General features: G+C 40.7%; 5 protein-coding genes and 4 non-coding genes across 11 annotated transcripts; 1 reads left to right on the top strand and 8 right to left on the bottom strand.

The window, feature by feature from the left end:
* Nucleotides 1-428: 428 nt before the first annotated feature.
* Nucleotides 429-3,864, bottom strand: spout1 (SPOUT domain containing methyltransferase 1). Its single transcript, XM_003449648.4, has 12 exons — nucleotides 3,705-3,864; nucleotides 3,465-3,504; nucleotides 2,530-2,643; nucleotides 2,293-2,452; nucleotides 2,107-2,196; nucleotides 1,971-2,020; nucleotides 1,695-1,825; nucleotides 1,515-1,587; nucleotides 1,320-1,418; nucleotides 1,102-1,204; nucleotides 833-980; nucleotides 429-704 (listed from the first exon to the last, which is right to left on the bottom strand). Exons 1-12 carry the CDS (start codon nucleotides 3,750-3,752, stop codon nucleotides 621-623), a joined length of 1,140 nt encoding a protein of 379 aa, XP_003449696.1. The 5' UTR covers nucleotides 3,753-3,864; the 3' UTR covers nucleotides 429-620.
* Nucleotides 3,865-5,788: 1,924 nt separating this feature from the next.
* kyat1 (kynurenine aminotransferase 1) lies at nucleotides 5,789-11,729 on the bottom strand. 3 transcript variants are annotated; one of them, XM_005454552.4, is made up of 13 exons: nucleotides 11,438-11,729; nucleotides 11,296-11,354; nucleotides 9,416-9,563; nucleotides 9,140-9,289; nucleotides 8,912-8,998; nucleotides 8,660-8,782; nucleotides 8,375-8,495; nucleotides 8,218-8,294; nucleotides 8,044-8,133; nucleotides 7,661-7,847; nucleotides 7,498-7,577; nucleotides 6,889-6,975; nucleotides 5,789-6,800 (listed from the first exon to the last, which is right to left on the bottom strand). In XM_005454552.4, exons 1-13 carry the CDS (start codon nucleotides 11,507-11,509, stop codon nucleotides 6,741-6,743), a joined length of 1,341 nt encoding a protein of 446 aa, XP_005454609.1. In that variant the 5' UTR covers nucleotides 11,510-11,729; the 3' UTR covers nucleotides 5,789-6,740. The 3 variants fall into 3 exon arrangements, with proteins under 3 accessions (XP_005454609.1, XP_003449654.2, XP_019216179.1); XM_003449606.5 differs by having other exon boundaries at nucleotides 7,498-7,574; nucleotides 11,438-11,720; XM_019360634.2 differs by having other exon boundaries at nucleotides 11,608-11,712.
* A 523-nt stretch (nucleotides 11,730-12,252) lies between these two features.
* On the bottom strand, nucleotides 12,253-16,292 carry surf6 (surfeit 6). Its single transcript, XM_003449647.4, has 4 exons — nucleotides 16,077-16,292; nucleotides 13,438-13,641; nucleotides 13,267-13,349; nucleotides 12,253-13,099 (listed from the first exon to the last, which is right to left on the bottom strand). The coding sequence occupies exons 1-4, from the start codon at nucleotides 16,165-16,167 to the stop codon at nucleotides 12,410-12,412; spliced, it is 1,068 nt and encodes a 355-aa protein (XP_003449695.1). The 5' UTR covers nucleotides 16,168-16,292; the 3' UTR covers nucleotides 12,253-12,409.
* Nucleotides 16,293-16,329: 37 nt separating this feature from the next.
* surf1 (SURF1 cytochrome c oxidase assembly factor) lies at nucleotides 16,330-19,971 on the top strand. The gene is made up of 9 exons (XM_003449605.5): nucleotides 16,330-16,477; nucleotides 16,607-16,667; nucleotides 17,037-17,167; nucleotides 17,278-17,360; nucleotides 17,546-17,737; nucleotides 17,833-17,905; nucleotides 19,102-19,264; nucleotides 19,401-19,482; nucleotides 19,579-19,971. Exons 1-9 carry the CDS (start codon nucleotides 16,415-16,417, stop codon nucleotides 19,637-19,639), a joined length of 909 nt encoding a protein of 302 aa, XP_003449653.1. The 5' UTR covers nucleotides 16,330-16,414; the 3' UTR covers nucleotides 19,640-19,971.
* Nucleotides 19,972-20,351: 380 nt separating this feature from the next.
* rpl7a (ribosomal protein L7a) lies at nucleotides 20,352-23,608 on the bottom strand. The gene is made up of 8 exons (XM_003449604.2): nucleotides 23,576-23,608; nucleotides 22,557-22,677; nucleotides 22,202-22,351; nucleotides 21,815-21,955; nucleotides 21,359-21,438; nucleotides 20,932-21,062; nucleotides 20,587-20,656; nucleotides 20,352-20,492 (listed from the first exon to the last, which is right to left on the bottom strand). Exons 1-8 carry the CDS (start codon nucleotides 23,576-23,578, stop codon nucleotides 20,388-20,390), a joined length of 801 nt encoding a protein of 266 aa, XP_003449652.1. The 5' UTR covers nucleotides 23,579-23,608; the 3' UTR covers nucleotides 20,352-20,387.
* On the bottom strand, nucleotides 21,221-21,297 carry LOC112847601 (small nucleolar RNA SNORD36). The gene has a single exon (XR_003221239.1). It is a non-coding gene; the product is annotated as a small nucleolar RNA SNORD36 (small nucleolar RNA).
* Nucleotides 21,525-21,597, bottom strand: LOC112847602 (small nucleolar RNA SNORD36). The gene has a single exon (XR_003221240.1). It is a non-coding gene; the product is annotated as a small nucleolar RNA SNORD36 (small nucleolar RNA).
* LOC112847606 (small nucleolar RNA SNORD24) lies at nucleotides 22,049-22,120 on the bottom strand. Its single transcript, XR_003221244.1, has one exon. It is a non-coding gene; the product is annotated as a small nucleolar RNA SNORD24 (small nucleolar RNA).
* Nucleotides 22,429-22,502, bottom strand: LOC112847605 (small nucleolar RNA SNORD24). Its single transcript, XR_003221243.1, has one exon. It is a non-coding gene; the product is annotated as a small nucleolar RNA SNORD24 (small nucleolar RNA).
* Nucleotides 23,609-27,814: the final 4,206 nt, after the last annotated feature.

Here is a 27,814-nt window from a genome sequence, read left to right as displayed (position 1 = left end):
CCCATGATGCGTTGAGTTTTTCCTTTCCAGTCACCTTTCTCACTCACTATGTGTTAATAGACCTCTCTGCATCGAATCATATCTGTTATTAATCTCTGTCTCTCTTCCACAGCATGTCTTTCATCCTGTTTTCCTTCTCTCACCCCAACCGGTCGCAGCAGATGGCCCCGCCCCTCCCTGAGCCTGGTTCTGCCGGAGGTTTCTTCCTGTTAAAAGGGAGTTTTTCCTTCCCACTGTCGCCAAAGTGCTTGCTCATAGGGGGTCATATGATTGTTGGGTTTTTCTCTGTACCTATGAAGCGCCTTGAGGTGACTTTTGTTATGATTTGGCGCTATATAAATAAAATTGAATTGAATTTGTTTGTCCATGATGGTCTCTGCACTGTTTTTCATGAAATAGATTTGTACTGCTGACACAAAACACACCAGTTCATGCATCTGAATAGTATTTATGTTTCAATATGTACAATTTGTTGAAGCAACATGGATAATAAACGTTAGACAACATTAGCAGATCTATTGCTGACTGCATTCATTGCAACGACTGGGTGAAATGTTCTTACAGAAGGCAATGCTAAATGCTCCAGATCTGGACATCAAAACACTCGTGTTATTGTCTCTTCAACTCTCTAATGAAGCACTACTGCTGGAAACGGCAGCTGTGATCTTCGGCCTCAGGACCGCCATGGAAATTAAGATGGCCTCCTGGTGATAGGAAGAAGGAAACAAATAAAACCACTGGTGAGTATTAACAGTCAAGCTGCAAAAAGTGTTTATTATGGTTAATGGTTTAAAAAATGCTTTTCAAACACATTTTGCATAACTGGTTTCACCTCGGTACGAATGGTCCTGCTGCCCTGACCGGGGCACGTGTTGAGGTAAAGGTCAAATAAAACACTGGGGTCAGTTACATCCAGCTTTTGATCGGCATCTAAACTGGCCTCCAATCCCTGAAGACCTCCAAAAACGACCAAGAGATGTCTGCAAAGTTAAAAAATAAATAAATAAAACAACCTCTACCACGCTAATGTTTACCAAATTTACTATATTCTGCATGTTAAGTTTGCACGCTAACGGTTAAAGGCCGTTTCAAGCAACTTACTTGAATGGCGTCAGTAATGCCTGGTCTGCGTTGCTGCCTCTCTCTGACGTACCAATAGTCAGATCATAGCCTTCTTTAAAGGGGCTTTCAGTGAAAACTGCACCTGCAGGAACAGGAAATAGACAAGAGCGTGGATAAAGCAGTGGTTTGCAGTAGTCATTGATACAGACTGCAAATGAATGCGAAGCACAATGTTGAGAGTTAAATGGGAAACCTACTGAGACAAGATGCCAGACGAACACTGTAGCCCCAATAATAACCACCTTCAGTCCTGGGCACGTGAGGAGCCACGACAACACCTTTATATACTTTGCCTTCTGCAGACAGTTTCACAGATAGATGGACCAAAACTTAACTCATGTGCTAAAAATCATAAAAATTAAAAACCTTGAGAGTCTGGTGAAGAAAAGTACCTGGATTTTGTGTCTTGCTGAGCCGTACTGTGACTCGTAGTCCAGGCTGCAGCTGCTTATCAATCTGAATTTCCTGTGGGACCAGGAAAGTGAACACCATTCAGTTTTTATTCTTACATAATTACCAATAAATAAAGAATACAGTAACAACAGCTGTGCCCCGGGTGCAGGATAGCTCACCTTTCTCATTCCACAGTCGACAAACGACCCTTTATTCTGTTTGGTAGGCCTGTCGACCACGACGCCTTCCCTGTAGTCAGATTCCTCGTCTATCCTCATGTGGTGAGGACTGTCTAGAGGGTTAAGCAAACCTACCAGAGAGAGGAAAAAAAAAAAAAAGATTCCTGATTTATAATCATGAAAATCATGAAATATTTCACACCGTATTTAATTTCAGACTCATCACAGGAACAGCTGTTTATCGGGTTGTTTTTCTTCCATTTGTCACTCAGTTACCTGCGTACTGTAAATCTTGATGCTTTGGGAAGAAGGCCTTGCGCAGATATCTGATGGAGAAGAAAAGTTGGACTATCAAAGACATAAAATGTACTGATCAAATCAATAATGGTGATCTGATTATCTCCAAACTTACTGTGGACATTCCAGATACTGAAGTATTCTGGCAAGTTGAATGCAACCATGTCCCCTCTTCCCAACACCGCTAAACTCTCCCTCCACACTCCTGTGAAACACAAACAAAAAGCAAACTCCTGTCCATTAGCTGTCATGTGGTTTGACGCATATTTAATCTGCAAGTGGGCGCTCTGTGAAAACGTACTTGACATCTTCCCCTCGTTCATCAAACACTACGATCTCATCAACAGAGAAAACGACGCAGGCGCGGGCGATCTGTCCGGCCAGGTACGTGCGAAGTTCAGGAGACTGAGCATTATCCAGGATAGACCCCGGCAGAGCCAGACTCACCGTGTAAGCCCGACCTGGGAGAAAAACAGACTAGTAATTATACCACTCATCACCTATTACATAGGAAAAATCAACAGTATAATGTTGTTACCTTTTTTGTTCTGGCTCAGTTCAGCTTCTGCTTTCTCAGCAGCCTCTTGCTGTTTCTGTTTTTCCAGTTGTTTGATCAGCTTGGCCTCTTTCCTTTGCTTCTTAGCCTCCTTTACTGGTATTCAGGAAGAATCATTGACATTTACAAAAAAAAAGTTCATTTCTAAATGATCACTGTGAGTACCTAAATCTTAAATATCTGGGCAGAAGTACTGGGGCACCTATACGTTACATTTACAAGACCTGCTTGGTCATGGAAGCTCCCAGCACACAGTGCTTATGCTGATGTTAATGGTTTGAAACTTTACAGTTACTAGGTTAGTGGTGTTGGGGACTTTTACACAGTATGCACCTCAGCACCTGGTGACCCCACTCTGTAGCTTTACAAGTGAGTTGCTGTGGTTCCTAAATGCTCCCACTTTGCAATAATACCGCTCACAGCTGACCATCTAGGAGGGAAGATATCTAGGAGGTCTTTAAAACAACCCGTTCTTTCACAAATGTTTGCAAAAACTTTTGACAATGGTGCTGAATAAATGTCCCAACAGTTTTGTCCACAACATATATATATATATAAATACAGAATACATGTTTCCATTATAATTGTATATTGTAAAATTAAAGTATTTTGATTAATAGTTAAGACGAACATGCTATACTTTATCTTGTGTATTGGTAAACTCCCCCTTCCGGTTTTCGACTGCTGAGCAAACTTACTACACTGTTATGTGCTTTTGTATGAGTAGAAAATCTGCATTAAGCCTGTTGTCAATACATGACAAACCTTAAAATGAATCTGCACATTAATTCTCACACAAAAGCAGTTTTTTTCCTTTCTTTTTTCTATTTTAATGTCCTAAACAGCCGTATAGCATATAGCAGGCACGCAGCTAAAAACCTGTTAGCTACATGCTGCTAGTTTAGCTGTTTACTCACTTTCCGCTTTCCTCTTCTTCCAGTCCACCTTCTCGACTGGCTGCAAATGCGAACAAAAATGGTAAATGGTAAATGGCCTGTATTTATACAGCGCTTTACTAGTCCCTAAGGACCCCAAAGCGCTTTACATATCCAGACATCCACCCATTCACACACAAAGGACATAACAGGTGGGGTAAATAAAGACACACATCAGTGTTTTTCCGTGTTTTTTTCTTTAGTCTTAAACAGTAACAATACCTGAGAAGACCCAAGATTGGGTCGTTTCACTGCAACGCCGGAAGACATATTCAAGCACCGATGTACCAACACGTGAACAGTCTTTACTTCCAGGTCGTGTTCTGCGTTTCACAATATTGCCCGCAAAGCACTTCCGGGAAGTCAACCACGTAACGATTTTTTAAAAAACTTTATTTAACAAACAATGCGTATACAACATACAAACAGATGAAGTATACAGAACAACAGAACATGAACACACAAAGCCAGGGGTAAAAAGAAAAAAGTAACAATTATAAGAATACACGCAAAAATTCACATATATATATATATATATATTGTTTTGAGAGCCTTTTTGTTGGTGGAGTCTGATATTGATTGTATGTACATTTCCACATCCTTAAAAAAATGACAGAAATATGGTGTTTTGTTAGTAAACTTACATTTATGGATAAAAAATTTAGCTAAAAGTATTAACAAATTTATTATAAAAAAACATTTATCATTCTTCTTGGGGAACTTAAAGAAACAGAATAAAACAATTTTCCCATCGTAAACAAAACTCCCTTAAAATATGGACAATAACAAAACTGCTAAATTCTTTCCAGAATCTCTGTGTAAAAGAACAGTACCAAAAAAGGTGTGTCACAGTTTCTGGATGATCCCCACAGAAAATACAATTAGTATTTATGTCTCTTTTAAATTTTACCATGTAGTGAACCACGTAACGATCCCCAGGTGGTTGTGTAGAGCTGTCACAACAGCACCTGGCTGCAGCCCTTTAAAGCTAAACCATGTATAAACAGAGGGCTGAACGACTTTAAACTCTGGGCTAAGTCGCTGAAACTTGTGAATAACAAGAAAGCTCATAGAATTGTTGTATTATTTAATAAGTTTAATCTATGTTAAAAGGAAACCTCCCTATTTAATGATCATGATTGCCCTTTTTTGTTCATATTATTTGTGCCTTTGGTTTCAAATCATTCAATGACTGTTCTTTATTTTTTGTTAACTCTTTTTGGCTTTGTGTTTATTGTTTTGGGGTTTTTTTTCTTTTCTCGTTCAATATCCTCAACCGAGGATATTGGATGTTTGATTTAATGATGGTGCCTTGTATGTTATACTGTTGTTTATAAATAAAGTTCATTTAAAAAAAAAAAACCTGGCTGCAGCCACTGGGGAGCGCCAGAGTAACCGGATACACGTGACCCCCACAGGTCTATCTATCTATCTATCTAGCTATATATACATATGTATATGTAACATTTATATACATTTATATACCCTAACATTTAAAATGATAAAATATTAGATAATTTCCTGTGGGGGTAAAAAAATAAAAATTTACATCCCTAAATTTGTAGTTCTTAGCAATTAATGGCGTTTTAAATTTGACCGATTCTAGCTATTTAAGTAAACTGTTATTACAACTGCTATTAAAAATAAACTGGATCAAAAAGCATCTCAGAAATCGCATATCTTTATTTGGAAATTCCCAATTAACCTCTCCACCTTCCATAAACAAGTACTTTTCCCCCTTGTAAGTCAGCTGTTCAACAATGATAGTTTATTTTGCAGGTACTGAGTGTTCCTAACCAGATACAACATACCGATAATCCCAGAGGAGATCTGTATTGTTTTTGATGCCAAATCATCTGGTTTGTCACTGTTGTTTGGAAACAACCATAGCTCGGGTGCTATTTTCTTCATTTATACATGTGTGTAAACTTGCTTGTAATAAATAGAAGCCACGGTATTAAAAACACTTATTTCTGTAACGGCAAGGTTCAGCCCAAATTACTGTGGCGTGTCCAAAATCAGAGTCCTGCATGGTGCCGTGCTTTTGAAGAAACAATTTAAGAATGTGTCTTTAGGCACAAAATCAGCATAAATACCAAAGGTAACACAGTACATACAAACCTTATTGCAGAAGGCAAACACTTTACAGTGCAGTGATTCTTTTATTAATATTTGACTGAAAAAACTTGTATATTATAAAATTGTAAGTGCTTTATGCTGGTAAAATAATATAAAGTTCAAAAATGGGTAGGTAACTGGTTTCATGGCTTTACATTCAGGAGGCAAAACAAGAAGTGAGACACTGATATCTTTGAAATACATTTTTAATGAACTGACAAATTAATAGCTGTGTCACAGTATGCCACCATTATTATTTTTAATTAATACTGCTCTATGTGCTACTCCTCCTGACATCATTATTAATATTATTATTAGTAGTAGTAGCAGTATTATCATCATACTTTCACACCAAAGTCCTTTGATTTAAATTGAATAATAGCCTTTAAAATGATGGCAGTTACATCCAATCAAAAGAAAAACCTACTCACAGCTTTAGAATTCCCATTTTTAGTGCAAGACTCATACGCCTCAATTCTTAATGCAAAAAATGAGACCTTCTATTAGTGAATTTATTTCATTGTATAAATCCTTACCAACAGTTGTTGGTTTAATTCCAGCCAGAGACAGAAAGTGGATGTTTTTATTCATCCGGGATTGGCAGTCTCCCTCAGCCAGTGGCTCATGTATTAAATGAGATGTGAGAACAATTAATATTAGCAATCGAAAGGTGATCAGGAATCTGTTGACTCGTCACTGATGATTAAATTAGACTGATTATTTGTGACTAATACATTAAGCTTGCTTCAGCGATATTCACATCCATCTAGAAATGACTACAAAATAAAAATTCTCTCTAAACAAATTCCTTTATCTGGCAGAAGCTCAACATAAGTGTTGATGAGGTTACTGAGCACAGAGCACTTATTTTACCAGTTTATTGGATGCTTTTATTCAGCGATTTCCTTACTTTGAATAAGGGCAAATATCCCGGGAGGTAAACTGTGATGTAGAGGTACATTGTTAACCTAAAAATATTTACTGAGAAATAGTTCCTCAGTGATTGCTCAAGTGTAAGTGGATGCTCTGTCTGTGCACCTTAAATACCCAACTCTATTTAACTGGATCAGGTCAGCACCTGAGTTTAAGCAGACTGAAAGAATCTGGGTGGACGGATAAAGCCTCACATCGGTGGTAAGTTTACTCTTTCTGACTCCACTTTCTCAAGATGGCCTCTGCGGCATCTAGCGTGGAGTCCTCCTGTGAGGAGAAAGCGGAGACAGAAAGACTGACAAACAGGAAGTCGTTTCTTGAGATGTACCACTTTAGTAAGAAAGGTCAGGTTTACCTTAACAAAACAGAATCGGATGTACTTGTCAAACTCCTTGCTGTGCTCTGGACTGTAGAACGCAGAGACGGGGATTGTTGCTAAACCCTGGAGGTAGAAAAGGCAGGAAAAAAACAACAAAGAAAACTCAAAATCTGTGGCAATGGATCAGATTTTGACTGCTTAGCATCAATTGTCTCCAATCGATGCTGAAAGTTTGTCCTGTTCATCATCAGTTTCCTTACATGGGGGGCATCTATCCCCAACAGTTTTCTAGACTTCGCCACGCTTCATCAAAAAGTATGCAACTCTTTATGTCTCTGTTACCCACCTTTCAGATATGCACCACGCATTTTAATCGCTGGTCTAAGCAGAAGGACTTGATTGGTTATGTCTCATTAATGCGGTGTAGGTCTGCATTTGAGAGTTTGAATCTTCAGTATTGTTTTTCACCTTTCAGGATTTCTTTTTTACCTCGATCTTCGCTCCATCTTCTCTATCCACCCTACACCCTCCACCCTTGATCATCTTAAGGATGACCTTACAACACGTGCCCAGATCAATCGTTTTATATCCCCACATTTACTCCAAACAAACATCAACAAACTTAATAAAATCTTACATTTTTACCTTTTCTTTAACGAGCCATTTAACAAATCTGAAGTCATACAATTCATCCTTTGTGTTCGGGTCATTCAGGTCCACCTCTGCTTGAGGAAAAAAGACGAAAAGGTAAATACTGATTTCAGATGATGACAGATGTATAAAACAAAGATGACTGTTCATCACTCACTGACTGAGGAGATGTCTGTGACCATGAAGTAGCCTCCCTCTGGCATGATGGGCTGCAGCCCCACGCTCTCCAGACACAAGGCCAGCTTCTTTCTTTTGTGGTGCAGCATCGCGGGAAGCTGCTGGAAGTAGCTCTCCGGAGTCCCAAACAGCTGATATTCCCGTTCAAATCCATGAGCGACTGCCTCCTGGTGGTAAGGAAGAAGGATGGAGAGAGTTTTAAAATTTAACCTGATCAAGCAATTCTGATTAGATAAAGCACAAGGAGAAAGAAACAAACAAAAATGATCTGCTCATTTCCATATCCATTAACTGATTAAAGTAGCTATAATTCACAGCCCTGCTAAAGTAGTACTAATATTAGTTTAGAAAGTATGCATTTACTTGAGCGGCTGTTGCGCAGTGATAAACCGAGTTCTGATGGATGGTTTTCATGTATTTGATGATATTTCCAGAGCCGATGGCCCAGCCAACCTGAAAAAGATGAGTAAAAAACCCCAAATCAGATCACACTAACAACGTGTTGCAAAGATAATGACCCTACAGACTGTGTGTTACCTTCCAGCCAGTAGCACTAAATGTCTTTCCGGCACTGCCGACAGTTACAGTTCTTTCCCACATGCCAGGAAGGCTGGCTGCCAGAGAATAGGAAACAAACATGAGATGACACATCGGCACTGTCGCAAGCTGGTTTGTGTGTAATCTGTTATCCCACCTATCTTTATGTGCTTGGCTCCATCATAGGTGAGCCATTCATACACCTCGTCACTGAAGCACAGCAGATTGTGCTTAATACACAGATCGGCAATCATTTGGAGCTCTTCTGTCTTGTAAACCTGTAACACACACGGATGCATGTTTGTATCCGAGAGTAAAGTCGATTTATTAAATGAAAACACAGAAAATGGCAAGAAAATAAAATCCATTAGTTGAAAATTCCACAAACCAAATCAGACTTATGTGCACGGTAACGGCCTCGTGAGGGCATCATTAATCTTACCTTGCCTAACGGGTTGTTGGGAGTGTTGATAACAATGGCCTTAGTGCGAGGAGTAATTTTACTGGCCAGCTCGTCAGCAGAAAGAACCCAGTCTCCACTTGACAGGATGGCGCTGCCCTCTCTCTGTTGCAAAAGAGAAAAAACAAAAGGGAAGAATTATGTACAGGAGCCATACATTGAGGATCCTAAATTGAAAAGAAAATGTGAAATTATCAGTTTCTATTTTATTTTTTAGAAACATGAACCACTCACTGGTCTCAGAGGAACATAAACTGCCTTTCCTCCAGCCATCACCACCATGGGCTGGTAGCAGTCAAAGAACGGTTCGATAATGATGACCTGAAACGTAAATTACTTTTTTAAGAGAGAGAGAAGAAAACCAACTCTCAGTTCTTTAGATTTTCACTTTCACTTTGAAAGTTGATCACTAGTTTCTTGTTTTTTGACAGCACTACTTATCGCTTTTTTTGATTTCTGTACCTCATCCCCTTCATCAATCAGACCCTGGAAAGCACAGAAGAGGGCCTGATAAGCTCCAACTGTCACCAGGATGTCTTCGAGAGGGTCGATGTCCTGTCCCACAATCCTACTAAAGAATTTAGCCAAGCTTTTAACAAGAGGTGGGTGACCCTGAGGAAAGAATACAATAAAAAGGCCATTCATTATATGCTTTGCAACTATTTCAGTTTCTGCATCTGTCCTTTTAATCCCTGAAAACTGAAATGGGGTCCCCCTTTGGGATGCCTTTCTGCTTACAAAAGCTCGGGTGTACTGGTGCATTTGAGGTCCTCCGCTGATGGCCTTGCAGAAGGCCTCCTGGACAAACTGTGGAGGGGAGAAGTCGGGAAATCCCTGGCCGAGGTTCACTGCTTTGTAATCTGCTGCGAGCTGTGTAAACTCAACCCTGTGGGTGTGAGGTGAGTCAGACAAAGCAATGATGTTACGAGACGTGTCAGTAAGAATGAAACAATCAGAGGGTTTGTTCCATTTCAGTTCATCTCAGTTAAGACGATTATTTATTTCAAGCATCCATCATTCTATTTTAACTTGAGTTACACTCCTGAGAATCTATATTTTAAAGTGGTAGCACCAGAAATTTACCTTAAAAAATTTGAAGGACCAAGTTTAATTAGTTTTCTAGACTAGTGAACCCAAAAATGACTCCTTAAAAATGACAGGGATCTGACATTTTTTGAATAATTCCTATTAAAACGCGTATCATATATATGTTTTTTCAGTATTTATTGCATATTCTTTTTGTTTTAGTTGCCATTATATTCTGCAGAAATCTGCTCTTAGCTTGTGACTTGTGTCAGACACATTTGCACTTGACCCATGAAGACAGTTGGGCAAAAGTTAAACTTTATGAAAGTGTTTGTCCTTCAGTGATGACCTTTGTAAAGAAGACACAATCAAAATGTGGAAGTGTCTCAGTATGTGAGAAGGGGCCAAGGGTTAAAAATGCAGTGCAGTCCTTCATGAAGTCGCACATCTGAGCAAACTGTCATTTACTGGCTCAACCATTAAGCCTAGGGGCAGGGGTCATCAACTACATTTGTCCAAGGGCCAGAATTTTTCCCAGGAGACACTGTGAGGGCCGGTAGCTCTCATAAAATAAAATTAACATAGTATCATAGTTACTATGTTATTTAATTGTGCTAATGATCTTTTTCTAAATTTTTATTATTCCTTTTCCTTTGTCACTGTTAATACTTACATTACTTGTACTGGAGTAAGCCAATAAAGGGCGATTGCGATATTTTAGGTTTCACATTTGTGAAGCTTTCAAGCTAATCATCACTTACACATGCAGTGTACTTTTACTTTGTGGAGTCTGGGAATGAGCAATTTGTGTTTGCATCTTTTCGCTGAATTAAACAATTAAAGAGTGGGTATTGCTCTGTAATTGTTTGTCGTTTTAGCTGTTTGGTGGTCATGGAAACAGTTTTATAGCTTGGTGACATAAAACATGCATGTGAAACACTACAAGAAATGTTAAATGAGAGATACTACTTATTAGGCTATTCCTGTATTCAGTCATATTCTAGGGGCTGGATGAACAGCTCTGGTGGGCAAAATGTGGCAATATTTCAGTAATTAAAAATATGCAAAACCTTAATTAAATAAAACACCTGACTTTTTCTGCTGTCTATAATGACATATATGGATTCCACTCTGAAGCACATTTTTAATAGTTTGTGACACTTTAAAAAAAGAAAGTGGCTCAGCTCCAATCTGTGTGACCTCATTCTCAAGCACTCAGATGTAGGTGATACATCCCGCTGGTGGAGGTATGAGGCAGGTCATAAGCAACAAACTGGTAGAGTTTTATTTTTTTATTTTTTCTTCTTTTCTCAGTTAAACAATCTGTTTAAGAGAAGGCAGAAAGCAGGTCAGCGTAATTCAGTCCAGTGAAATATGCTGACAAAAACATTTCTGTTTCTGTTTCTGTTCTTCTTCTTTTTTTCTTTTTTTTAACCATAAATCTGAGCTAATGAGCAGGTACCTGAATGCAACTTGCTCAGTAACTGCAGACTCTGCTGTGAAATATTACTTTTGCTGTTATGGTTAATATATTACACATATGATACTTTACCTATCCCCTAAAAACACGGACATTTCAGGTCATTACTCACCAGACATTCTTATCCACCCCGTCTGTCCTGCGTGCATGAAGTCGCCTGGACATGATGACCTGAAACAACAAAACAAGCTTTAAAATACACGGCCACTGGCCGCTGGAGACCTCTGTCTTCAGTTTAACAGAGCTGTGCCTACCTTATGATTGTTTCTAATTGAACTCTGTCGAAGTAGAACCAAACTTGCTGCAATGTTCCGGATTATTCCCATTAATAAATGATCTTAGGCTCACAGGAGCAGACGACACATTCAATGTTGTCACTGAGTCCCTGCAGAAGGAAAAAATATCTGTAAACGTTTCTGTTCACTTGAAAGTCCAGGGTTGTTGTTGTTTGGGACCAGTGCAAGATGAGAACGAAGGTCCCAGCACCTCCCCTTCAGCCTCCTTGTGTTTTGATTATCTACTTCCTGTGTGGGCGTGGCTAGATATTACAATTAGAAACGTCACGGACGACGGACAAACACGCGCCCAAAACTCAAGCCGCGGTTCACCTCTGTTGACGTATATGTCAACAATATGTTAGGGTTTTGTTTTTTTGTTTTTTAATACCGTTTTTAAAAGTAGCCGTGAATTTAGGAGAAATATTCCTGAACGTTTCATTTCCTTCTGTTGTTTTTTATTTGAGAGGTCTCAGGTAGTCCTCCAGCAGCCTCAGGACTGACTTTTATCACTGCCAGTGACAAAAAAGTAGTCCAATAAAAAAAAATTAAAAAAGATAAGCCGCAGTTATTTTGTTTTATAGTTCACATTTTACAAATTACATAGATAACATTAAAAAATATATTGAGTTGGCGCTCACTGGCACTTGGCCTAAGAGAGAGCCAGGCTGCTAACCAGCTTCTTTATGGTAAAGCCTCTTTTTTTTTTCTTTTTCTTTTTTTGAAACGGGCACAAACACACACACAGAGCCAAATATGGAAACCTGTTAATTTGAATTATAGTCTGTTCACAATCATGTTCACAATTACATTTTATTGACCATGAATCAAGGTATTCCTCCTGGGCATTAGGGTCAAGCAATATCTGCACAAGGAGAACATTTTATTATCATGTGAATATCACAGTGCCATACAGAAACTGAAAAAAGATGCAAGTTCTCTTTCCTTTGACTAAACTTTGGCTTTTTTCAAGTCCTCGGGCAGCACCCGGCCCTTCTTCCGCGCCCTGTCCTTCTTCTTCTCTGCCCTGCCTTGCTTGCGTTTCCGCAGGTTCTTTTGCCTCTTGTCCTGCCGCTGCTGCATCTTTCCTAGGACGTGCTCGCTCCGCTGCTCCCATTTCTTCTTTTTCTGAGTGCGTCTCTTCTCCTTCTTCTTCAGCGACTCGCGCAGCATGTCCTCGTTGTCTTTGATTTTGATGCCCTCTGCCTTGTAGAGCATGTTGGTCCACATGATCTTCTTTTCCATCTCGCGGGCCTTCTCCTCGTCTTTCTCTCTCAGCTGTTCCAGCTTGGCTTTGCGAGCCTCCACGCGGCTGAGCAGCTGCTTGTAGTTCTTCCCCGTCAGAGGAGTTATCTGGCCTTTTATCCCCTGTTTCTTGTTCTTCTTTTTTTGTTTCTTGTCTATATAACCCTCGTCCACCGTCTCAACCTTGTTGAAGACCAGAGCAGTCTCATTTCTTTTGCTCGAGGCAGCGATGTGCTTCTCTTCCTGTTTTACCTCTAATGGCTGTTCTTTCCCACTTTTTTCAGCTAGTTTCTTCATCAGAAATTCTTTTCTTTTCCTCTTCTTGCGCTCCCGCTCCAGCTTTCGCTTCGCTCGCTTCGCCTGGACAGCTTCTGATAATGCATCCTTTGGAGTTCCCTGATAAAAGACAGGTTAAGATGGTTAGGCTCAAAAAATAATTCTAGGGCACCAAGTCAAGTGACATCACTTCCTGTTTTAGAAGATCCTCAGTACAATAACACCCCCCCCCCGTCTCCCTTCATGAATCTCTTTCATACTGTGTGCAGTCTCTGAAAACTGCATACCTGTCCTCTGGACTCTTCAATCTTTTCGTGGAGCCTCTTGCGTAATACATCGACTGTAGTGAAGCTGGAGTCTACACTTCCTCCTTAAAGAAAAAGCAAATAAGCATTAAATGAGACCCAGTCATGTAAAGAGAAAAACCTCCGCAGAGGACCAGCGTAGGCTCGGTATACCTTGATGCTTCTGTTGTGTAGCTCCATTTGCGGCCTCAGTGTTGGACTCGTTTGGTTTCACGGCAACTTTGATTTTCTGCGCTGCTGGAGAGGGCGAAGGCTTCTGTTGGGGTTTGGGAGTCTTGCCGTCTGTGACCTCATCTTTCCTTTTGCATTTTTTCTTCTTCTTTGGAGGACCAGTGTCACTTTTAGCTTTGAAATGAACTGTACACACACAAACACAATGCACATATTGATGATTGCATGTATATAATGTGTCACTGCAGTTCTACAACACTGCCATTACAGTTACTAGCCTAGGACATGCAACATGTTCAGATAATGTCAGCTAACTGGAGAAAGAAGGATTTGAAATTTTCTGTTGGCAAACTCATGATCAGCTCGTTTCCTCATTTTCCATGAGAAAAAAAACACTCACAGCTGATTTGGTGGGTGACTCTTCTCTTATAAAAGCAATCCTATTAGCAGTAAAACACCTTCCAGTCAATTTATCTCATGACTTCTTGATATGACAAAAACTGTTCTTATATCCTGTGATCAAAGGATGTATGTCTACAAGTTATGAGCTGTTTGGTTTCAAAGTAGTCCACCTGGAGGTCTAGTGTACACATACTTGTACAATGAGACCGTTTTTAAGCCACTTTGCCATATTGTCACTTTTATTGCATATCTTTTTCACTATAATTTTAAATTTAAGTCCTAGACAACAACCATGCATTAGCTGGATGGACTTGAAGAGGACTTTAAAGAAGTGTAATGAGAACTACTGTTGAACTGTTGAATCTCAGTTGTCTGCATCTGCAATGGAATATAACCAAGTCTTTAAGTTGGCTGCGCAGCCTGTCAGAGCATCTCAAGGGAGGAAACACAGCACTAGGTTGTAGACTTAAGAAACCTACTGCTTAGGAAGACTGCAGAAGTATTTAAAGTAGTAAGTATGTATTTATATTTTAAATTCTGTTTATGTGTCTATTTACTTTGAGGGGGGATTTGTGTAAAACTTCTGTGACACCTACATAGTTACTGCATTACTTTTGTTAAAGCCCTTGAATAAAAGTTGAGCCTCTGCACTTGCCTGATTGATTTAAAGTCAACAGTGGAGGTGGACAGTAGGGCTGCCACAAACGATTATTTTGATAGTCGACTAGTCACCGATTATTTTTGCGATTAGTCGACTAATCAGATCATGCATCCATTGGATGTAAAACATACAACTTATTTCACCAGCATGCATCTGCTCTTATATAACTATCATTAGCTTACAGCTTTAAATGTTTAAGGTATGTGCTAACTAAAAATAAAGACAAGATGATAGTTTTTTAAATTTTAATGACATTTGTAGTTTGTTTGGTGGAGTTTAATAAACTCAGCCGTCTGCTCCTTGCTATCTAAAATATAACAGGACACCGGAGTATATTCTCGAGCATCTCAACACTTCTGATAATCAGTTGTCTGCTTGACGTTTATTCAGCTGTGTAAAAACTATAACTTTAATCTCAGCCAACCCGATTTACTCAGGAACAAATAAAATACTAAAAAAAGCCAAACAATATCATTTTTAAGTTATCTAAGTGACTAATATATCATGTTTAACCTGAGTAGCGAAAGACGGCGGTGGGTTTGAAAACGATTTGCCGGGAGTCCGGTGTTCTCACCGGCTCTAGTGAGCCGTCAACCCCAGCTAGCTATCGAGCTGGTGGGTAACAGACGTCTCCGAAAACGTCGGAGCGCACAGCTATATTCACAGCTTTATTCTCGCCTGAAAATATGTTAAAAGTTTATTTTGTGACCCAGAAAGAATAATAAGAGTGATATTAAAACTAACTAGCTGCCGCCATTGTTGAAAACTGAGCAGGGCCGCGCTATGAATTCTGGGACACAGATTCTTCTTCTTCGGGGTTTAACGGCAGCTGGCATCCTTGTACATGCAGTGCTGCCATCTTCTGTTTCAGTCCGTCATTACACTCTTAAATCCTACTACTTATTCCTGCGTCTTTTGGGATCTTACAAAGCTTCAAACGACGCGTCGACTATTAAATTAGTCGTCGACGATTTTAATAGTCGACGTAATCGTGACTAGTCGACTAATCATGACAGCCCTAGTGGACAGAGACAAAACTACAAAAACAACCCAAAAAGTAGCATTGTCCAAAAATCTATGGAGCCAGCTTTAAAAAACATAAAAAGGTCATTTACAATATTAGTTCCCCCCGAGTTATAAATTAATCTTGTTGTCCACAACTTCCCACATAAATGAAATCAGTGAAAGGTAGAAAATTAGTACCTTTAGATATTCCAAAAACAAGTTTATACTTAAATATATGACAAAAACTCATTTTTTTTAACAGTTTTGGGGACAAAAAAGTCATTTAAGAGTAATAGCAGATTATTTTTCTGACATGCTATCAGTTTGGTAACTTTAATAAACAAAGGGTGCATAAAGCCATCAGATGTTTCTCAAACACTGTAGCGCCTCCTGTGGTACCAAGTAGGTAAAACCTGAAACTGTGGCACAAGGTTTGATGACATTTGCTGAGTTTTACGTAGTTTTTCACAATAAATAACACCTAAATGTTAAAGTATGCACTACAGCTTCAATTTTGCCATGTAAACAAACCCAAGCATTTAGCTAACATTACCGAACGGTCTCTTCCTGGGCTCCTGGTCACGTTGAGAAAACACTTTACTTGCAAGTTTCTGAATGTACGAGTCCTTTGAGGCGAGATCCATGTCGACAAGTGAAACGGGCTCCCAACTTTAATCCGGATAAAACAGACACACGATATTTACTGATAAAAACATCAACACGTCCACAGAAGCACGTGTGTAAAAATTAAAAGGGGCGGGGCGTCGCCAATCCGGAAGTAGTAACACCAGAAGTGGTCCCCCTCCAAGCAGAAACTTGTCAGTTATGTAGCTGTGATGTAGTCGATTGTCTCGTCCATTTCCATCCATTTCCACGTTGTTTTGATTCAGAATGGTCTCTCTGACATCTCTGCTGACTTACTCCCGGAGGCTGCTGCCGACACTAAAAACACAGGTGCGTTAGTTGTCGCAGTTTCTCGTCTTTACGGCTCAAACAAAAAAAAAAATTACGTCAAAGTCATTTTCATTGCCGAGTGAACGACTAGCAAAAATGCTGAGTTTATTTTATACATGTGTATTTCAGAATCATGCCTTTTACACCAAGAGGTCTTTCTTCCTGCCAGGACCCTTCAAACGTGTAGACGGTACAAACTAAACTTGTCAACAATTACACCGCCTTTAGATAATTAGAAAATAAAGTCACTGTTGCATATGTTTTCTTTAGCAATATTTTTTCCATTTAAAAAAAAAAAAGTAGAAAATAAATCCGTTTTTTATCTGTTATATGGTATTTTGTCTTTAATGTTGAAATTAGGTAAAAAGTAATAACTACGTAATAATATAAAAAAAATCAACAAAACCTGTTCAGTTTACATTAATGTCTGTCTCCATGGCTGCTGAAATAATCATTATGTATACATTTTAGGGGTAGAATATATATACATTATTCCATTATATTATTTGTAATTGTTATGTCAATATCCACCTTTCACTATTATTCTTTACATAACCAGGCAGGTTCCTTGGCTTTGGACGACAGTCCAGCTCCACAGCAGCCAAAGCTGCAGAGAAAGGAGAAGACTCTTTTCTTAAATGGTTCCTGCTGCTTATCCCTGCCACCACCTTTGGCCTCGGCACATGGCAGGTACGACTTATTTGTTGATTGTTATTGCCTTTTTAAATACACACAATGCGGTTATGTCTTTCTGGTTGTTGTTGGGTGGAGTCTAGTGCCTTCATTGCCTTCATCTGTAGGTGAAAAGGCGTCAGTGGAAATTGAAGTTGATTGATGACCTGACACGACTCACTACTGCAGAACCCATTCCTCTTCCTCTTGAGTAAGTGAGTGGCAGAGAGTGGCTAGATCCTGTATCTATGGGAGAAAATATGAAAAAGCATAATAGGTGCTCTTTAACACTTCATGTAATGGCCTAATGTGCAGAAGTTGAATAAGCCACGTTATGTACATATGTGAATCATTAAGGTGCAGATTTACATGCCATTTCCCCCCCTTGCATTGTAGTCCTTATGAGGTTAATAACCTCGAGTACAGAAGAGTCAAGGTACGTGGACGTTACGATCACTCCCAAGAGCTGTACATTATGCCCCGCTCACCAGTCGACCCAGAGAGAGAGGCCAGAGAAGCAGGAAGGCTCTCTTCAAGTGCAGAGACCGGTGCTAATGTCATCACCCCATTCCACTGTACCGACCTCGGGTAAGGAGCCAGATAAAACATCTCATCATACCAATATCTGTACATTGATCTTGCGCTGCTCCCAAAACTGATTTATACCGTCTGTGTCACTGAAGCATCACAATCCTGGTGAACAGAGGATTCGTGCCCAGGAAGAAAATAAGACCAGAGACCAGGATGAAGGGACAGGTGAGGGGAAGACATCAGATGCTGGGTAAACACAGAGGTTTTAAACCAGGTTGGAGTGTTAAGTCTTTTATTATTCTTGATAAATGAGTTAGTCTTTGTGCAATAAACAAATCTCAGACTCACTTATAAGTCTAATAGGTTTGTGACAAGCTATGTTAGAACTAAGACTACAGTTCAGTTCATAGGTTTTACATACCAGGACATAATAAAAAGTCATCTGGTTGACAGCAAGTCTTAACGGCTAAATACAACCTCAGATGAACAACAACATGACATATCACACCATGTAATTATTTACTGAAAACTAAGCCAAAATACAGAAGCAGCATGTGTAAAAATGATTTACACCCTTACTTACTTCCTGTTCCCGTAAGAATTAGGGGGATAAATTCCAGCCCTGTTGCTGATAATTAAGTGCACTTGATTAATTGATCGTCAGTAAGTGTGAGAACCGCTGTAAAGGTAGAGGTTTTGGTAATTTGCTGGTCTGGAGTATTCAGGTGTGTGTTAACAGAATACCAAAGAGATAACAGCAATGATCCCCTGGGAGGGTTAAATGACTATTTCCAAATATTCTGAAGTCCATCATTGTACATTGAGAAAGATTATTTACATATGGAAAACACTGAAGAGTTTACAGTCTTCCCAGGAGCGGACGTCCCGGCAGATCACCCCAAGGTCAGACCGTGCAATGCTCAGAGAAATTGCAAAAAAACCCAGTAGCTACATGTCAGACTTTGCAGGCCTCAGTTAGCATGTTAATGTTAAACATGTTAAACAGCACAAAGAAAATAATGAACAAGTATGGCTTATTTTGTTCACGTATAACCTGTTTTGGAGCACAAGTTACTATGTTGATCCACCTTGGTAAGAAGTGAACCACCCCTGAAGTTACCTGGTCAAGACAAATCCCACATCCTAGTATAGGCCTTGGGTGTTTCTAGTTTTGAAAAACTCTTGATGTACTGAGAATTCATCTTCAATTAGGCCCCAACTCCCTTTAGTAATTGAATAGTTTAAATATGCCTTGAAGACCCTTTTATTGTCATGTTACTCCTACTAATAAACTTTCTGCATACAAATTTAAATTAACTAAAGCAGAACTGACCTACACCACTTGTCTGTTCGCTAACACACTAACACCACCTTTGTGTTGTTGTAAACACTTGAACCACTGAAATATTGCCTTTATGCAGGTGGAGGATGAGGTGGAGTTGGTGGGAGTGGTCAGACTGACAGAGAATCGTAAACCCTTTGTACCAAACAATGACGTGGAGAGAAACCGCTGGCATTACCGTGACCTGGAAGCAATGGCACAAGTCACTGGAGCCGTGCCCATCTTCATTGATGCCGACTATGGTATGTTCAGTGCTCTTTGACGCAGTGACTTTACATTAAGATTAAACCTCTGGAATCCTCCGTGTGCTGTTTATCTCACTCACATCAACAGAAACACTTTGTTTTTGAAAGTAATTTAAAGTTTTGTCTCATGCAGGTAGCACTATTCCTGGTGGGCCAATAGGTGGACAGACTAGGGTCACACTGAGGAATGAACACATGCAGTACATAATAACATGGTGAGTGTTTTGTTTTGGACTGCTGTAGATATGTGACACACTCATGTCTCAAAGTGCATTTGATTAATAAAATTCTGAATTACTTTTTTCTTCTAGGTATGGTTTGTGTGCAGCTACTTCCTACATGTGGTATGCAAAGTTCATCAAGAAGATTTAAAGCAATAAAATTATTTTACTTGGTACTTGAACTATGGGTAAGCAAATCTTGTATGTGCTTAACTTTTGTAGCTCCAGCCTGGTGCATATATTATGTAAATAGCCTAATGTGTAAATAAAGTACTCAAGCTCTGAGATTCTTTATTTACCTTGTCGCATATACTACGTACCAATAATAACCGTGGGGAAAAAAGATCCTCGTGTCCTGTAAATTATGTGGTTTTGATAAAGCATCTTATATTAAACTTAGGCCAGTTTTTCTGGAAATGTATTTTTTTCAAAACTGGTTAACTTTACTGCTGGATGATATTAAATATAATATCAATATGATCAGATTCAGTAACTCCAGTTACAGAAACTTAGACCATCAATATGTCTACACTTCAATGAATTGAAAGGTAGAGTTCATGATAGTTTTCACCTTTCAAGTTGTGGTTTCTCAGTTATAAAAAAAAACCCAAACAAAACTATCCTGATCACTCTTTTCAAGCAATTTGTCAGATAATGCCCAAGATTATCATTCATCTTGATTTAAACTGTGACACTTCAGGATTCGGCATGGGAAACCTAAAAACGTCAGTTCCACCCTTATTATGAACAAGCAGAATTTAAAATGCTCCCATGTTTACATTTCCTGCTGTCACTGTGGTGACACCTGCAATCTGATTCTAACATTTTTATAATTTTAGTTTGAAAATTAAACAACAAAAGTCTTTCTTTTAGGGCATACATTTTTTATTCCAAACAATTTAACCAAGCTTGGTTGCAAGTTCCTTGGCCTTTGCCTTCTCCAGCTTAGTGATGCGGGCTGTGGATTTGGGACCCATGATGTTACCTCCCCAGTGACGACGGATCTGGAAAATGAGATCGCGAACAGTTAAATATTTGTACAATTTGTTTTAGGATTTGTGAAATGTAAACACTGCTAACTGAGTAATGGTTATTCACCTCCTCGTATCTGTCATTGTAGTTGGTCTTGATGGCTTCCACGAGCTTAGCAAGTGCACCTTTGTCCTCACTAGAAGTAGGGAAAAAAAGAAAAAACACTTTTATACAGATGACTAAATTTCCCTGTTTGAAAATTCACTTCAAATTCATACATACTGTGGTCCCTGATTAAGGGGTCAACTGCTATAGAAAATAATCCAAGCAAATTTGAAGACGTGAATTAAGATCTCACTCCAGAGGAAGTATCAAATCTTTTCTCCAGCCAGTTATTGAACATGTACTAAAAAACATTTGCCAAACTTCACTGTCACACTTGAACACAGTTCAGTGTATGCTCATACTCACGGGTTAATCTGTGTGAAGGCAAATGAACTGCATGTCTTTCTGTGCACCAGTCTGCCCAGTCTTGCCTTCCCCTTCACGATGCAGTAAGGGACACCCATCTTGCGGCACAGAGCAGGCAGGAAGACCACGAGCTAGAAATTCAGGGGAGCCACAGGAAGTATTAAGTATCATATTATTATTATATTAAGTATTATTTCAGGAGGCAAAAAATATTTTTGAGTTTATCCATGGAGTGTAGCAACCATATTGCCTTTTATAAAAAATGAAAACTTGTTTTTGCTTTGTGGTCCGTGCTCAGGGTTAAAAAGCTCGTATGTTTTGATCCACACAGAGGATTCAGGTGAAGAAATTCAGACATCATTGCCAGAGACCACTTTTTACACTAAAATGAACCCAACATGCATTCACAATATTACACCAATCTCACCTCAATAGGATCCACATCATGGGCAATGACGACCAGCTGGGCCTTCTTGTTCTCCACCAGAGAGGTGACAGTGTTCACACCTGGAGAGGGTGAAAACCAAAAGGCAGAAATTAAAATGTGTGACCCGCCAACTTAATCCAGAAAAATGTTTCATTATTTTTTGGCCAACGCTCAGGGTTAAAAAGCTCAAAAGCCATCACGGCAAGTTTCAGGTGAAGAAATTCTGGTCATCACTGCATTGAGGCCAAGTCAGATGAGGCTGAACTAACAAGAACACAAAATAGGTTCTAATGCATGGTTTAAGATTGTTTAGGAGCAAACCTACAATTTCACCAGCACTCCTGAAATACATTAAGACTGAGCTGCCAAATAGGCTAGCGTAAGTCTTAAACTTTTATACATTTTTACTAAACTGTGGAGCTTAACAAAGACAGGACTTTGTTCAATCAAACTCACCTGCACGGATAACGGGAGGTCTCTTCGTCGGGGCATCTCCCTTTCCAGCAGCCTTCTGCTCAGCACGAGCCAGCAGCCTCTGCTTCTTCTCCTGCTTGGTCTCAGGCCTGTACTTGTGAGCCAGCTTGAACAGCTGAGTGGCTGCAGAAGAAACCAATTAAAATTAAAAATGTAAACACTGAAATTTGGGCTACAGGTTTGGTTTACTGCAAAGCTACCATGGTTACAAACACATGCATCAGTGATCTTGGTGGAAGTGGTCCGCATAACTGGTCAGATAGCAAATACTCTTTCACATCACTTGCACAGTGAAACAGTCCTTCTTAGAATGCACATGACAACTCTGACATGCTGCCATACAGAAGAAAACCACTTGCTTGTACTTACCAGTCTGGCGGTCCAGAGCCTGGGTGAACTGGTTGATCGCAGGGGGAACCTTCAGACGCTTGTAGAGGATGGAGCGCTGCCTCTGCAGGCGGACGTAACGAGGCCATTTCACAAAGCGTGTCAAATCACGCTTGGGCTGAATATCCTGGCCTGTGGTAAAGAACAACAAATTCATCATTATCTACCATTAAACACAGACTTTCTCTTAATTCAATGTTAATATAATGTGCATCAGCGATCTTGGTGGGAATATTGTCATCAGTGGTATTAAGATAGCAAATATTCTTTTACATCATCTGCACCTGTATGACCACTAGCTTATGCCCCCAATAAAGTGGCACCTGCAGATACTCACCGATGCCAAAGTTCTTGGGCCTCTTCTCGAACAGGGGGTTGACTACTTTCTTGGCCTCATGCTTCTTGGCCACTGAAGGGGCTGGTGCCACCTTCTTCCCCTTAGCCTTCTTTCCCTTAGGCTGTGGAAAAGGGAACAGTGTGTTACAGAAGCATAAACACAAGCAACTTTAACTTAATGTGCGATTATTAAATTGTAAACATGTTACTCCACATGTAAACTTACAACACTGCTCTACATTTCCCAAGCATGTCAGGGGGTTGCTTAGCATAGCTTTAGCAACTACCAATGTCAATTTCCCACAATAAAATAAAATAAAATCTAGCAAAAATACAATTAAAAGACCACTTTAGTTTTTTAAAGCTGTAACGCAAAAAGCAAGAAATAAACCTCAAAAGCCAGAGAATGACTTTGGAGCTCGCCTAATCTCCATGCTGCTACACCAACACGTAAGGGACGTCATACACACTGAAGTAAAGACCGATTCAGGACAATAACGTATCAATGAAAACGTAGGTAAGACTTGCGTGTTTGTGAATACATTCAATAAACGACAGAAACACTACTAATGTGAGGCCAAAAGGAAGGTTAATACCGACCCACGCTCGGGCCCATTCACTTAATGCTAGTGAGTAAACTAGCAGGGCACACAAACTTGTACCCCGGTAGTATTGTACTTCTACTCTACAAAATACATATAACCGTCTGGAAAATTAAAAAGAAAAATTCAAAAATTAAATTAAAAAAAGAGCTCCTAAAACAAGCATGTTCATCGCCTTTAGCTTCAGTACTTCACTCAACCACAGCACTGCTAGCACCGGTAACACATCGACCAACTTAACCTAAGTTTTTGTCAAAAACAACACAGCATCAAAGCACAATATTAACATCATGGCCCTACACAAAGTTCAAAGACTTAATTGGCACTTTCTACAGTATAAAAATATAAATGTATGAGAGGATGCAAACAGATATAACAGATAAAATATTTCCCCCAGAAGGAACAGCTATGTACCCACCATGTCGGTTCAGGCAGAAAGGAAGACCGGGGCATTCTGGGTAGCGTAAATACCGCGAGGCTTGCTGCGTGTTACGTGGCTTCCAAACGTGCCGATCTGAAGTCAGATTTTACAGCTACCCGCCAGTTCAGGCTTCGTTTCGTAAAAAACGGAATACTGACTCGGAATCTGTGTTACACTGACGTATCAATGACTGGGATTTATTTTAATTTTCTTTGCCGTACTGATAAAACATATTATTCTAAACATTTGTATGAATGAAAAATTAACATTAACGTCTTGTTTTAAAAGCATAGGATTTTTTATGACGTATTAACGTCATACCACACATTTCTAGTTTAGTTTTAACTTTATTTTTACAACAAAATCTTAAAAAGTAGAAGAAATAAACAGTAATAATTGATTTAACTTTATTTTATTGATCATAGTAATTCTGTACTGCAGTTTAGTACCATTTAGTTTGTTTAATACAATTTGACAAGCATAAAATAGTATTGTTCCAACAAGATGATCCCCAAAACTTGGCATATCTTAGCATGGTGTGCAAAAACTGAGGTGGTCAGATGGTGGTCAGTGGGCGGCTGAGCTCCTACCTTCACCAGATTTCCCAGAACATACAGCCACAGATCTGATGATACAATAACAAAATCAATCATCGACCTTCGACGTGGGGTGTCCTGGTGACACATGCACTTATGTCCAAACATGGGTTAGGGTTAGGACGTAACCCATGTTTGGACACTTTTCCTCCTCCAGAAGTCGCCACATCTACTTCTGTTCCTGCTGGAGCATCTGGCATCTGGCCACGTTAGCTGGAGGCTCGGGTGACCCCCTCCAGCATCCTGCTTTGCCTCCGCTAGTGCTCTCCACACCGGTTCAGCCGCCTGTGGCTGGCACACCGTCACCTATTCAACCGCCTGCGGCTGCCACGCCACCACCTGCTCAACTGCCTGCAGCTGCCACGCCACCATCTTCTCAACTACCTACGGCTGCCACGCTGCCATCTGCCTACGGCTGCCACGCTGCCATCTGCCTACGGCTGCCACGCTGCCATCTGCCTGCAGCTGCCATGCTGCCACCTGCTCAACTGCCTGCGGCTTCTACACTGCTTTCCAGGCCCAGCCACATCTCTGCCTGAGCCAGAGGTCAGCATGCCGGAAGGACCTGCTCTGCCCACGCCAGAGATCTGTTGTTCATGGGGACCTACTCGACCTAACATAGCCTGAGCTGCTCAGGCACAGTTGGCAGCTCCAGCATATCGCTGGTCATCTGCCATGCCACGCCGCCACTGGACCTGTGGTTGGCACCAGAACTTTTTCTCTCCCACTGCCAGATCTGCAGCAGGCCACCACAACTGTTTCTCCACCACCGGACCCACGGACGGCCACCACTGTTGCCGCCCGCTGGGCCGGCCACCAGAACTGTTTCTCCACCGCTGCAGGACCCGGGTCTCATGTGTTGCTTTGGGTTTAATGACTATTGTGATTCAATAAAAGGACTAGTTGTTACAATCCCTGATACTGCATTGCTTCTAATGGAGAAAGTCTTGAGGGATGGCTACTATGAGGAAAGGCAGCCTGGAAGCTTTACCAGCAGGACACATCATAAAATGTGTGATTCAGCTTCACAGGGTGTTTCGGCCTTTATCACAAGACACCATCAGCTGAGGCAGGCCCACCACAGGTTGATCAGGCCTGGGTATGTGTCTTGCATCCTCTCACAGTACCATCAGCTCAATGACATAAGCAATTTTTTGAGAGTTTGGCCAAAAGACAAGGTCTGGTCACAGAGGAGCTGTAACAATTTCCGTGGGGAAAATTAGTCTCTGATCCAAGTCAACTTGCATCTGCCAATCCCTGGCGACCTTCGGCGGTCCCAGATCCGGGGTTGAAGAGCTAGTCCTTCACTTGTTCCCCTCCCGGACAAATGCTGATGGATACTGATGCTCCTCTTGGTTTGTGAAAGGTTGGGCGTTGGTGGATTCCCTGTACTCAACTTTTTCAGCTAGACACCTGAGGACCTGGTTGTGTCTCCATGTGTATCTGCCTTGAGTAAAGCTAGTCCTACAACAAACCAAAATGGGCTCGGTGTTGCTGGGTCTGTACACAGGGGGCAAGATGGGTCCTTTCCAAACCAAAGCTGCAGATTTATGGGGGAAGGCAGCACATCATATGTGGCTCATAGAGCTGGGCGATATATTGAGTTTTTTTAAAAATATCGATATATTTTTATACGAGATATAAGATGTGACAATATCCTTTATATCGATATAGTCTATGTTACGTTATAATTATAGTTGCGGAGCCGCAAGTTTGCCTCTCTTTCGTCCACTTTTGTCTTTACGCAACGTTACTCGACCTCGCCTCTCCTTCACTGAACACAACTCCCCCTCCTCCCCCATCGCTTCACCTGCAGGCAGCGATAAGATGGACACGGCAAATCTCCGTTAATGAGTTACTGCGCATCGCCCCGTGCGTGGGGCTGGACGGCGTCAATGTGTTAACGAGCTAGCCACGCTAACGCCATGCACGGCCTGAAATCCTTTCATTTTCTCAAAAGTTGACTGCGCACCTTTTGTATGAATTCTGGTTGTGCTTGATGACCGCGAACCGATTTTATGCTCAGCGCTCAGCAATCTGTCAAAAAATGTTTTAGTTCGACTTTGGTAAGCTACGGAGCTGCACCGCTTGATGGATTGTCGGAGCATTACGGCTACCGAGGAGCCTCGCGGAGTAATACGTACTGTGCTTCAACGTAATATTACCGTATTGTGTGTGTATAAGGACCATAAATGGCACCTGTTCAGAGACATGGTTATGAAGCGGATTTCAAACTCCAGGCTGTCAGTCACGCAGTAGAAGTTGGGAACAGAGCAGCTGTGAAATCTGTCTTTGTTATTATGCTCAGCGTCTTTTAGTTTACATTTTGACTGCACAATTGTGAGCTCTTTGTTATGCACAAAACAACATAGTTTTCTTTTATTTATAGAGCATCATTATTTAATAAATGCTCATTATTTATTTTTGAGTAGTTTTTTTCATGTACATCTATGCTGTATGTTAATAAAAGTGCCTGTGTGACATCTGGGACACAGCTTTGACTAAGAACTCTCTTTTTGTTCTTACTTTATGGCTTTAAAAAAATATCGAGATATATATCTTATATCGCCATCCAGCTAAAAAATATCGAGATATGAATTTTGGGTCATATCGCCCAGCTCTAGTGGCTCAGATGATGAAACTTAACCTATTACACTCCATTCCGCAGATTTCACTCCATGTGAGTTTCCTCTTTTCAACACACTCCCAATTCATCCAGCGGCCCTGCTTGGCCAGCGCTACAGCTCTGGCATTTCTGGCTGCATCCTCCTGTCGACGCACCTCCTCCACCACCATATTTCGACATTCGGTTACAGATGCCTGTTGCCAGAAAGTTGTTACTGCTCCAAGACCAAACCCTCCTCTGCCCTTGTTGGACGTGGCCCACGATAGAGAAGAGCAGATTTGGCCTGTAGCACAGCTGTGGCTGGGGTTCACTTCCTCCCCGTTGTTAGGGTGGGAGCAGCGCTTCTCAGTCCTAGGAGTCTGTGAGTGATATTTCCAGACTCACTTTTGCACATTTGAACTCCTCTGCTAGGTTAAGGATAGGCAATGACAGTATCCTGTCGCTGTAGAGTCCAACGCTGCTTAGCCATTTCGTAAGTCCAAGCCACTTCCTCACGTAGATGCTCACTAGCCTCTCCAGTCGATTGGCATGATTAACCGAGACCCCATACATCATCAGTGGCCACAGTAGTCTGGGTAACAACCCAAACTGGAACCACCAGAGCTTTCCCTGGGAGTGCGGTGTTGTTAATCTGCCTGAGGTCATTAGCCATGTCATGCCGTAGTTGGCCCACGTCAGTTGTTAGTTTTGACCAGCCACAAATGCAGTTCTGCAGCTTCTTTCCTACCAGCATTGATGGTCCATTAGTTGCAATGCTGGTTATTCTATTCATCGTTGGTACTGTTCCAAGGTCCGTTGCCATCAAATCCATCCGAAAATGGTCTTCTTCCGGCAAGTTTTTGTAGCAATATTGGGTGTATCAAAAAATGGTCTATCAGATTCTCAGGATTGTCTGTTGTTGTTTGTTTGGTATTGTCTGCTCCTGGTCCCTCGTTTCCCTGTGTACATGTCAGGGTGTGTGTGTGTGCTGTGGTGTTCAGGTTTTGTTGCCACACCAGGCCTGGAGAGTCTTCC

The sequence above is a fragment of the Oreochromis niloticus genome, linkage group LG7 (assembly GCF_001858045.2).
Source record: "Oreochromis niloticus isolate F11D_XX linkage group LG7, O_niloticus_UMD_NMBU, whole genome shotgun sequence".
Classification (NCBI taxonomy): domain Eukaryota; kingdom Metazoa; phylum Chordata; class Actinopteri; order Cichliformes; family Cichlidae; genus Oreochromis; species Oreochromis niloticus.
The sequence above is the reverse complement of the archived record's forward strand: the minus strand, read 5'-3'. Positions and strand labels throughout refer to the sequence as shown.